At 35.9% G+C, this 12,060-nt stretch overlaps 1 protein-coding gene across 1 annotated transcript in view; it reads left to right on the top strand.

The window, feature by feature from the left end:
• The window catches only part of ORC4 (origin recognition complex subunit 4), an 89,102-nt gene that overhangs the window by 52,199 nt on the left and 24,843 nt on the right, over nt 1-12,060 (top strand). The window contains 2 exon segments of the mRNA XM_017847624.1: nt 11,332-11,407; nt 11,813-11,898. Coding sequence (XP_017703113.1) covers nt 11,332-11,407; nt 11,813-11,898 — 162 coding nt within the window.

Raw genomic sequence — 12,060 nt, 5'->3', positions numbered from 1 at the left:
TCTGGGAATCTTTGTATTGAATTGCTGGGATTTTGTGTTGAATTTATACATCACATTAGGAAAGTCTTCCCGTTCATGGAGTATCTATGTATTTAGGAATTTTGTCATTTTTTGTAGTTTTCTTAATAAAGATATTATACATGTTTTGTTAGATTTATACCTAATTTTTCAATTTTTTTTTGGTGCTATTTTGAAGAGTGCTGTGTTTCTAATTTCCTTTTCTAAGTCTTCATTGCTGGTAGATAGCTAAACAGTTGGCTTTTGTATATTACCTTGTTTTCTGCAACCTTGCTATAATCGCTTCTCAATTCCATTAGTTTTTTTGTCACTTCTTTGAGATTTTTTACTCAGTTATGTTATCTGTCAGCAAAGACAGTTTCAATTATTCCTTCCCTATCTCCATACCTTTTATTCCTTTTCTTCTCTTATTGCATTATTCATTGACTATGTCTAACAGTTGATCATAAAATTCACTAATATTCTGCATATGTTTTAGTATAAATTTAGAGGGTATTGTTCACTAAAGAATAATATTCTTTTATTTTTGAATATTCTGTTTCATGTTTTCTTAGGATTAGAAAAAAATGAATATCCAATATTAGAATATTCATTTCTTAAATCTTTGTTTTCATTTTCTGTGTCTACCATCTTTTCATGTTTTCCCCCCCTCTCAGCATTCTATCATATGGCCAATGTGATTTTCTTTACTGCCAGTGCTGTCTTTTGCTTCTTCTAATCTGATATTGCATTTCAGTTTTCTAAGAATCTTTCCTTGTTGTCTAAGTCTGGCTTAAATAGCTCAAAACATTTATTTCATAAAATAGTCATTTTAAATAGTAATTAACCTTTTATACTTTATTTTAAGTTGACTCATAATAATTATACACTTTGATGGGATATATAGTGATGTTTTGGTACATAGAATGTATAGTGATCAAATCAGAGTAATTAGCATATCAATCATCTCAAACATTTATCATTTGTTTGTGTGGGGAACATCCAGTATCCTTCTAGCTATTGGAAAATATTATTAATTATAGTCATCCTATAGTTACAGAACAATGATAGTACGACACTGTAACTTACTCCTCCTATCTTGCTGTAATTTTGTATTCGTTATTGAATCTCTCCCCTATCCCTCCTTTCCTCCTACCCTTCCTACCCTATCCTCTCTTCTACTTTTGACTTCTGTAGTATTTACTTTCCCTGGCTTCCATAGATGAATAAAAACGCATAGTGTTTAACTTTCTTTTCCTGTCTTATTTCATTTAATATAACTTCTTCCAGTTCCATCCATGTTGCTGTGAATGACAGGATTTCATTTCTTTTTTTAATGGCTGAACAGTATTCCATTGTGTGTGTATACACATATTCTTTATCCATTCATCTGTTGTTGGACAACTAGGTTGATCCATATCATGGCTATTGTGAATAGTACAACAATAAATACAGGGTGCAGATGTCTCTCTGATCTAATGATTTCCTTTCCTTTATATAAATCCTCAGTAGTGTGATTGCTGGACCATATTGGTAGTTCTAATTGTAGTGTTTTTGGGGGAGCCTTTGTACTGTTTTCAATATTGGCTATACTAGTTTACATTCCCACCGGTGGTGTATAAAAGTTCCCTTTTTTTTGCATCCTCACCAGCATTTATTATTTTTTGTTTTTCTGAAAATAGGCACCCTAACTGGGGTGAGATGTTACCTCACTGTGGTTTCTATTTGTATTTCCCTGATGATTAATAATGTTAAGCATTTCTTCATGCATTTGTTGGCTATATATATGTCTTTTCAGAAATGTCTGTTCAGATAATTTGCCTGTTTTTTAAGCAAATCACTTTTTTGCTCTTGAGATACTGGAGTTCCTTGTGTAATCTGGATATGAATCCCTATCAGATGAACAGTTTGCAGATGTTTTCATGTATTCTGTAGGTTGTCTTTTCACGCTGTTGATTGTTTCCCTTGCTATGCAGAAGCTTTTGAGTTTGATGTCATCGGATTTGTCTATTTTTTATGTTGTCTGTGATTTGGAGTTCTTACTCATAGGATATTTTCCTAGACTAGTGTCCTGAAGTATTACCCCTATATTTTCTTCTAGTAGTTTTATAACATTGAGGTCTTGGATCCTTTATTAATTGATTTTTGTGTAGGATTAGAGATGGGAATCTAGTTTAATTCTTCTGCATATCCAGTTTTCTCAGCACCATTTATTGAAGAAATTGCCATTTCCCTAATGAGTGTTCTTGGCCTTTGTAAAAATCAGTTTGCTATTGATAAGCAGATTAATTTCTGGGTTCTCTATTCTGCTCTATTGATCTACATGTCTGTTCTTATGCCAGTACCATGCTGTTTTGGTTACTACAGCTTTGTAGTATATTTGAAGTTAGGTAATACTTTGACTCCAGCCTTATTCCTTGTGCTCAGGATTGCTTTAGCGATTTGGCATTTTTTGTTGTTTCATATGAATTTTAGGATTTTTTTTTTCTGTCTCTGTGAAGAATATCATTGGTGTTTTGATAGGAATATCATTGAAACTGTAGATTGCTTCTGGTAATATAGTAATTTTAACAATATTCATTCTTTCTGTCTGTGAGTATGGGTGTCTTTTCATTTGTTTGCATCCTCCTCAATTTCTTTCTTTAGTGCTTTGTAGTTTTCCTTGTACAAAACTATACCTTTCACCTCCTTGACTGAATTTATTCCTCAGTACTTCAAATTTTTTGGTAGCTCTTATAAATGGGATTGCCTTCTTGATTTTTTTTTTTTTCAGCTACTTTGTTGTTAGTATATACAAACATTACTGGTTATTGTATATTGATTTTGTAGCCTTCAACTTTACTGAAATTCTAAGAGTTTTTTGGTAGAGTCTCTAGGTTTTTCTATATATAAGATTATGTCATCTGCAAAAAGGAACGAATTGACTTCCTCCTTTCCAATTGCTTTAGCTTGAACGTCTAGTACTATGTTGAGTAAGAATGGGGAGAGTGAACATCCTTGTATTGTTCCAGTTTTACAGGAGAAACTTTTAGTTTTTCCCCATTCAGTATGATGTCGGTTTTGGGTTTGTCATATATGGCTTTTACTATGTTGTGATTTTTTTCTGTACCTATTTATTGACAGTTTCTATCATGAAGGGATGTTGGACTTTATCACATTTTTTCCTGCATCCATTGAGATGTTACAGTTTTTGGCCTCCATTCTATTGATGTGCTATATGATGTTCATTGATTTGCATATGTTAAACCATCCTTGCATCCCTGGGATAAATCCCACTTGATCATGGTGAATTATCTTTTTGCATTCAGCTTACTAATACATTGTTGAAGACTTTTGCATCTATATTCATCAGAGATATTGACCTATAGTTTTCGTTGCTGTTTTGTCCTTGTCTAGTTTTGCTGTCAGGGTTATGATGGCCTCATAGAATGAATTAGGAAGGATTTCCTGTGCTTGAATTTTTTGGAGTAGTTTTAGAAGAATTGGTATTAATTCCTTAAGGGTTTAGTAGAATTCAGCAGTGAAGCCATCCAGTACTGGATTTTCCTTTGTTGGAAGACTTTTTATTCCTGATTCTACCTCATTATTTGTTATTGGTCTCTCCAGGTTTTCTGTTTCTTCTTGCTTCAATATTGAGAGGTTTTATGTGTCCAGGAACTTAACCATTTCCTTTAGGTTTTGTAATTAATTGATGTATAGTTCTTCATAGTAGTCTGTAATGATCCTTTTTATTTCTGTGATATTCAGTGTGATGTCTCTTTTTTCTTTTCTCATTTATTTAGTTTGGTCTTTCTTAGTCTATCTAAGCAATTTTTGTTTCAATTTTGTTTATTCTTTCTCTGATATTTATTATTTCCTTTGACCAATTTGGGGTTTGGTTTGTTCTTTTCTAGCTCTTTGGAATGCACTGTTAGATTTTTTATTTAAAATTTTTCTAATTTTTTGGATTGCATTGTTAGATTCTTTATTTGAAATTTTTCTAGTTTTTTGGTGTAGGTATATATTGGTATAAACTTGCCTCTTAATACTGCTTTTGCTGTGTTCCTTAAGTTTTAGTATGTTGTGTTTCTATTTTCATTTGTTTCTAGGAATCTGTAATATTCTTAATTTCTGTTGCCCATTGTTCAGGGGCATGTTGTCTAATTTCTGTATTTTTGTATAGTTTCTAATGTTCCTCTTATTACTTTAAAAAAATATATAGGCAAGGTCTGCCTATGTTGCCCAGGCTGGTCTCAAACTCCTGGGCTCAAGGGATCCTCCCACCTTGGCCTCCCAAAGTGTTGGGATTACAAGTGTGAGCCACCACACCTAGCCAATTCTTTTTATTATTGATACCTAGTTTTATTCCACTGTGGCCAGATCAGATACTTGATATGATTTTGCTTTTTTTAAAAAAATGTTTAAGACTTATGTTGTGTCCTAACATAAGGTCAATCCTGAAGAATCTTCTATGTGCTAATGAGAAGAATATACATTCTGCAGTTGTTAGGTGAAATGTTCTATAAATGTCTTTTAGGTCCATTTGGTCTATGGTGAAGTTCAAATTCAGTCTCTCTTTATTGATTTTCTGTCTAAATTATCTGTCCAGTGCTGAGAATAGGGTATTGAAGTTCCTATTATTTTATTGCAGTCTTTCTCTCTTTAGGTCTAATAATACTTGCTTTATACATCTGAGTGTTTCAGTGTTGGATACATTTACATGTACAACTGTTATATTCTGTTGTTGAATTGATCCTTTCATTATTATATAATGTTCTTTGTTTTTACAACTTTCGTATCACTTTTATTTTCCATTTTCCTAGGATAGTTTTCATACCTTTAAAAGTCTGTGTGTCTGTACAGGTGAAGTGAGTTTCTTATAGCAGCATATAATTGAGTTTTGTTTTTTCATCTGTTCTATATTTTTTAAATGAGAAACTTAATTGGTTTATATTCAAGATTATTATTGATAAGTGAGGACTTACCCTGTCATTTTAGTGATTGTTTTCTGGTTGTTTCTTATATCCTTTGTTTCTTACTTCCTCTCATTTATTTTTCCAGTTGGGTGATTCTCTTTCTCCTTTATGTATCTGCACTACCAGTGAGTTTTATAGTTTCCCCTGTTTTCATAATGGTGGTTATCATCTTTTCATTTATGGATGTAAGGCTCCCATGAACATTTCGTATAAGTCTGGTCTAGTGATGACGGATTGCTTTAGTTTTTGCATGTCTGTGAAACATTTTATTTCTCCTTTATTTCTGAAGCTGCTGGGTATTATATTCTTAGCTGACCGTTCTTTCAGTCTGAGCTTTGAGTGTATCATCCCATTCCCCTCTGGTCTGTCAAGTTTCTCTTAAGAAATCTGTTGTTGTATATTCTGACAATCAGCTAAAATGTAAAGAAGAAGTATGAAAGATGTTTTAAAATATCATTTTTAGAAATGATAAAGAGTTTAAAATTTTAATTAAAAAAATCTACTATAAAGAAGAAGATACCTACTGTTAGTATAATAGGGATTCCCTTATAGTGACTTGACACTTTACTCTTGCTGCTTTAATTAATTGTCTGTGACTTTTGACAATTTGACTATAATATGCCTCAGAGAAGACCTTCTGTTTGTGTTGAGTCTCTTTGGAGTTTTGAGCTTCCTTTGGATGTCCATTCCTCTCTCAAGAACTGGGAAGTTTTCAACTACTGTTTTATTAAATATGTTTTTCTCACCTTTTCCTTCTTTTCTCCTCCTGAAAGGACAGTAATACAAATATTTGTTCACTTACTGAAGTCTTATAAATCCTGTAGACTTTATTCATTCATTCTTTCTTTTTTTTTCTTGTCTGCCTGTGTTATTTCAAACAATTTGTCTTCAATTTAAGAAATCCTTATGCATGGTGTAGTTTGTTGTTGAAAGTCTCAATTGTATTTTCTGTTTCATTAATTAACTTCTTCAGCTGTAGGATTTCTGTTTGTTTTTTATGGTATCTCTGATAATTTCTTATTCAATCACAAATTGTTTTTCTGATTTTAATTTTCTGTCTGTATTCTCTTTAATTTCACCGAGTGTTGTCAAGATTATTATTTTAAATTCTTCTGGCATTTTCTGTATTTCCGTATGATTCTTGTCTGTTACTAGAGGGGTTATTGTTTTTCTTTGGAAGTGTCATGTTTTCTTGCTTTTTTATGTTTAATGTGTCCCTATGTTGATTGATATGCCTCAGGTAGAAAAGTAAAATTGCCTTTTTCAATCTGACAGAATTGATGTCATAGGGAAGTACTTACTTGCGTGAATGTGTCTTGAGGTGTCAGTTTGGTGTGATTCATTGCCCTTGGTTCTAGTTGTATACAGTCGTGTGGTCTTTGTATAGTTTTTTTTAGCTGTAATCCACACTAGTGTCATTTACAAGTGTCTCAGTGGCCTAGGCTGAGAGTTTCTGGTGGTAGCTGTACAGCTTTGCAAGGGGTGGGTTTGCTGGGCTGATTCTCAGTTTAGGGGCATATGCATGCATATGGTGGGTCAACCACCTTGGGATCTGACACACTGGCAGATGGGGCTATTAACCTGGCCAGGAGCATAGTCATGCAGTTGCTCAGCCGGCCTTGGTGAATGTTTGCCAGGAGCAACTCACTGGTTTGTTTCTCAGGCCCAGGAGATGCCTGGAATCCAGGTGCAAGGCTGCTTAATCCCAACAGAGGTGTAGGGATACAGTTCCTCGAATGGCTTGGGGCCATATCTGCTGAGGGGTTCCACAGGATTGTTTCTCAGGTTCAGGATGCAGTCACAAGGCTATTCAGCTGGCTTATGGGCATGCCCACTAGGAGCATCCCGTGAGGCTGTTTCTCAGGCCTGTGACACTGCTGCTTGGCTGGCCTGGGAACTTTTCAGCAGCGATAGCCCACTGGATCATTTCGTAGACCTGGGAAGTAGGAGCAGGGCTGCTTGACTGGCCCAAAAGAGTGTCTGCCAGAGGCAACCCTCAGGGCTGATTTGTAGACCTAGGGTGTAATGCTGCTCAGCCAGCGAGGGTAATGTGTCTGTTAGGGGCAGTTGACTAGTGTACTTCTCAGGTTGGGGACGTGAGCACACGATTGGTTGGCTGGTCCTGGGGCATGTCTGATGGGTTATAGGTAGGCTGCGCTGTTTGTCAGGTTTGGGAGGTGAGTACAAGACTGCTTGGCAGGCTCAAGAATGGCCTGAAGAGCTACTTTTCAGGCCTAGTGTGTGTTCACAAGGATGCTTGGCCACCCTTTGGGAGCTGTATTCACCATGGGTGGCCCATGGGGCTGTCTCTCAGGTACAGGTCATGGCTCATGGCTGCTCGGCTGGGCTGGAGGCATGCCTGCCAGGGGTAACCTTCTGGTCTATTTTTCAGGCCCTGATTGTGGGCACAGGACCACTGGGCTAGCCAGAGGTATGTCTGCAGGAGGGAGGGGCGCAGGGTATTGTGGGGCTGTTTCTGAGGTTCTGAGTATGGGTGCATAGCCACTCTACCAGCACAAGGGGTGTATCAGCTGCTTGGATGCTCGGGGGCCTGTCCTTCTTGAGAGAGAGCCCCACACTGGTTTGGTCAGCTCAAGCAAGAGTTTGCCCTGGGTGGGACTGCCAGATTGGTCCTCTGGCCGGAAGTGTGGCAGCAAGAGGTTGGTTTCCCTGCTGTGTAGGACCAGAGTCATAACCAATTATAGGCTCAGTCTCCATGCAGCTAGAGTTGTGGCGTTCACCACCTATGTGGGCTTGGTGGAATGAAGATGGACCCCTAGTACTGAAAAGGTGCAGTGGCTACTGGCCCGCGGAGCAGGGCGCACAACAGAAGTGGCTTTGGCCTCAACGGTGCCATGCTGCAGCAGGTTGGCCTACAGGTAGGGGGGGGATGGAGAGTGCACACTTTATTCTCATGATCTGGAGCAATGCAACTGCTTGAATTCCCAGCAGCTCTCCACCTTGACTTAGGGCTTGCTAGGACTATGGGATTCTCCTGTGGTAAGGACTGTAGGTATTTATGGTGCTAGTGAGGACTGGTGGGGGATCTTCTGCTTACCTTTTCCCCAAAATGGAAAGTCCCTCCTAACTACGGGAAGATTTGATCCGGGTGCAGGAGATGTAGCTGCAGAGGCCAGGTGCCTACACACTACCCTCCTGGATTTTCAGTCACTACACATGTGTTTCCCCTTCCCAGCACTCTCCCTTCAACACGCCAGTCAAATCTTAGCTGTTCATTCATTGCTGTGGTCCTTTCTTGTGCGGGGTACGAGCACCAGGAGTCTCTAATCAGCCATCTTGCTTAATATTTTAAATCTGCACTTAAGCTTTTTAATCTGCTTGTTGTTCCCTTCCTTCCATGTTATAGCACCTTTTCATAAACCCCTATAGGTTTAATCAAGGTACTGAAATTTAAAGGCGAAAGCATTAAGTCATAGTATTTATCAGTTAACAAAATGGATTGGTTATTCTTGGCCACGCTGACGGTTTACCTACTTTCAGCTTCTTAAACCAGAGCCCTATTGTGGTGTTTTGCAGTCATTTACTGGGTTTCACTACAGTGGAATCTGGAAGAGTCCCTTGCCTGGCATTCCATTTTGATATAGTTTCATGTATTCCTGATGTACTCTGATGTTGGCAGGTTGAAGAGATGAGCATTGTTTGACTTCTGCTACTTTTGTAATTTGTTGTATGTGTGGGAGTATCCTGAGAGAAAATATGGATTGAAAAAATTGTCAGATACAATTTGTTTTTATACAAGAACTCTCAATGGTATAATTTTTTTCTTTTTCTTTTATTTTTTCTTTTCTTTCTTTCTTTTTTTTTTTTTTTTTTTTTTGACAGGGTCTCACTCTGTTGCCCAGGCTGGAGTGCAGTGGCACGACCTAGGCTCACTGCAGCCTCCTCTTCCCAGGCTCAAGCGATCCTCCCACCTCCGCCTTCTGAGTAGCTGGGACAGGCATGTGCCACCACACCCAGCTAATAAGTTTTTTATGTTTAGTAGAGACAGGGTTTCACCATGTTTTCCAGGTTGGTCTGGAACTGCTGGGCTCAAGTGATCCACCCACCTTGGCCTCCCAAAATGCCGAGATTACAGGCATGAGCCACTGTGCCTAACCTCATTAGTATAATTATACAAATTCAAATTTTAAAACATAAGACCTGTAGTCTTATGTTTGTATTAAACCCTAATCCTAACCCCGAGATTATAGTATATTTAAAACACTATACTTGGCCAAACTGTCTGAAATACAAAAATTCTAACTCTATAGTTAATTGAAAAAGGCAATAGTGTGGCTTATAATATTACAAGCATTTTCTTTTTAAAAAATTGATATAGCTTCAAGTGACAGATTGAGCCCTAGAAAATACCTTTTGATTTTAAGAGACAGGCTCTCACTCTGTCACCCATGCTGGAGCCCAGTGGCTCAATCATAGCTCACTGAAGCCTCAACCTCCTGGGCTCAGGCAGTCCTCCTGCCTCTGCCTCCCAAAGCACTCAGATTACAGGTGTGAGCCACTGTACCGACCCTTAGAAAATGCTCTTACACATGGAATTTACTGTGGACAGATTTGCTAGATGGTTAAATAGGATATTTCTCCTAGTTGCATATTGGTGAAACCTGTTTTTATTATAATATTTGGAAATAGTATAATCGTTGGTGAGCATAAAAATTACTGGATGTGGGGAGATCTAAGAAAATTATCCTGGTATGTTTGTAATATTAAATTTTAGGCACAAAGAATGTGGAAAGGAGATTACCAAATTTGGTTATGTTGGTCAGTGTGACATTAATAACCAACTAAATATTTTTAGTGTATAATGTAGTTTAAATATTTGAAATGATGACAACATATTCAAGAAAAAAGGTAACTTAAATGGTTGATTGCCTAAACTACACAGTAAATTTTAGCAATACCCAGATTAGAAGTAACATTGTTTGAAGATCACTTGTTAATATATTTATCATTTCAAACCATACACACAACCCATAAAATATTAGTGGGCTGATCCAAGCAAAGCATAAGTTGGTGTTTAAAGTAAGTTGAGTGGAAAGAAAGTTGTAAACCTGTTACAACTCTCCTTATGCATATGTAAAATGGAAGGTATTATTAAAATCCCTATTCCTTTTAGCAATGGATTTGAAATTGTTTTGAATAATTCATCAAAACATAAAACATTTTATGAATTAAAACAAAACATTACCTAGGAAAAAATGTATTAAGCAAAATATCAAGAGATGGAGGAAAGAAAATACCATGGATTGCTAAAAAAAAAAAAAAAAGTTACTGAAAGCACTGTTTTGAGAGACCAACAGTATATCATCTAGGGATGTACTCTTATTATAGTGTCTGACCTGATCCAGAGGTGAAGAAGTACCTGTATGCAGTCCTTTAATGTTACTTCTCATTAAATGTCACTTCTCAGTTGGGCTATTACTTGTAGTATGACAGGTGATATCTTGAGATTGTCTCCTTTTCAGAGGACCTAGAATTCCCTATGCTTTAAAAACCATGCAACCAGGAAATTTTTTTTATTTTTGGTATCTTGTTGTGGAAGATATATAATTTAAAATGAGGATCATATTTGCTTTTTTCTTTTTGGATAAGGTGTTGCAATGACAAATAAGTAGCATATTGCAAATACAAATAGTATTTTGTTTTGGAAAATAGTTTACCAGTTGTCTCAGTGCCTTTGTTGAGTAATCCTTTTTGTCCTAAGTTTTGATGCCATCTCTACTAATATTTTGTATATACAACTGCTTTTCCCAGTTCACTTATTTTATGATAGTACCTACATTTTAATATTGGAAGGAACAGTCCATATTTACTGTTCAAAAAGATTTTTGGCTTTTCTTAATTCTGTTCACTTTCAAATTCTTTAAACAAGTGAATGCATTGGTAATATGAAGAGATATATATGATATCACAGTACGAGAGCAGTACAGTGTTATAAAAAAAGTATGCTGCATAGAAACCTCTAATTCAATAGGCTTTTAACTGATTACAGTGGTATTTAGTAGTTGTCAGAGAGATGTGTAATGTACTAACTGAGACATGAAGTTTATAAGGGCCATGTCACATGTTTAATGTGACATATAGAGAAATATTTGTTTTAAAACTTGGTTGTTTCTAAATTTGTATTAAAAGTTTGGGTAGGTGATTGAGAGAATATTATATCAGTCCTGGCTCTTGTTTCTTGAAAAGAGTCAGATATGAGATGTTCTAGTTAAACCTTTTATCTGTAAAGAATTTGAAAACTTATTTGTTAAAGAGGTCAATTTATTTATATTCTGTTCTTAGCGGTTGTAGTTTAAAAAAGAATATGGACTTTTTAAATATTTTACCTATTATTATCTCATAAACTTTTCATATTTAGTTAATAAATCATGCTTTGAAAGAACTCATGGAAATAGAAGAAGTGAGTGAAAACGTATTACAAGTTCACTTAAATGGTAAGTATGCCATTATTTTGCCATTGGCGATTACATAAACTTTGTGGGGTTTTTAATATGATGAAACTAAATTCACTTGTATATTTCAAATTCATTTTAATAGATTTTGAAAACTAGATCCATGTTTTACTTAGTACACCATATGCAGTATTTTTAGAAATTAAAATAATAATAATGAAGGAGTCTCAGAAGGACTCTGGTTTTTTTCTTTTTTTTTAAATCATTCTAATCCCAAGGAGGATTCTTTTTTGATTCTACAGAATGTCTTTATTGCTAAGTTTTAAAAAGAAAGTGATGTGAGCTAACAGGCTTTGACTGGGAAGATTTACTTAACTGGAAAACAACCTGCTATATCAAATACATGTTTCGTTTTAATTAAATACTTTTAAATGGACTTTATTTTAGGACTGCTGCAGATCAATGACAAAATCGCCCTAAAGGAAATCACGAGGCAGTTAAATCTGGAAAATGTAGTTGGAGATAAAGTTTTTGTAAGTATAATTTCAGTTATTTTATTAAATAGGCTTTAAGGTAATGTCTTTATACCATATATATTTTTATATTTCTGGAATGGTAGGGAGAGGTTCAGAAATTCTAAATAGAAATATATAAGATTCTTTCATAAAAATGTGTAATGTATAGAATACATTTAG

Source organism: Rhinopithecus bieti, unplaced genomic scaffold (assembly GCF_001698545.2).
Source record: "Rhinopithecus bieti isolate Rb0 unplaced genomic scaffold, ASM169854v2 scaffold_28529, whole genome shotgun sequence".
Taxonomy (NCBI): Eukaryota; Metazoa; Chordata; class Mammalia; order Primates; family Cercopithecidae; genus Rhinopithecus; species Rhinopithecus bieti.
The sequence above is the reverse complement of the archived record's forward strand: the minus strand, read 5'-3'. Positions and strand labels throughout refer to the sequence as shown.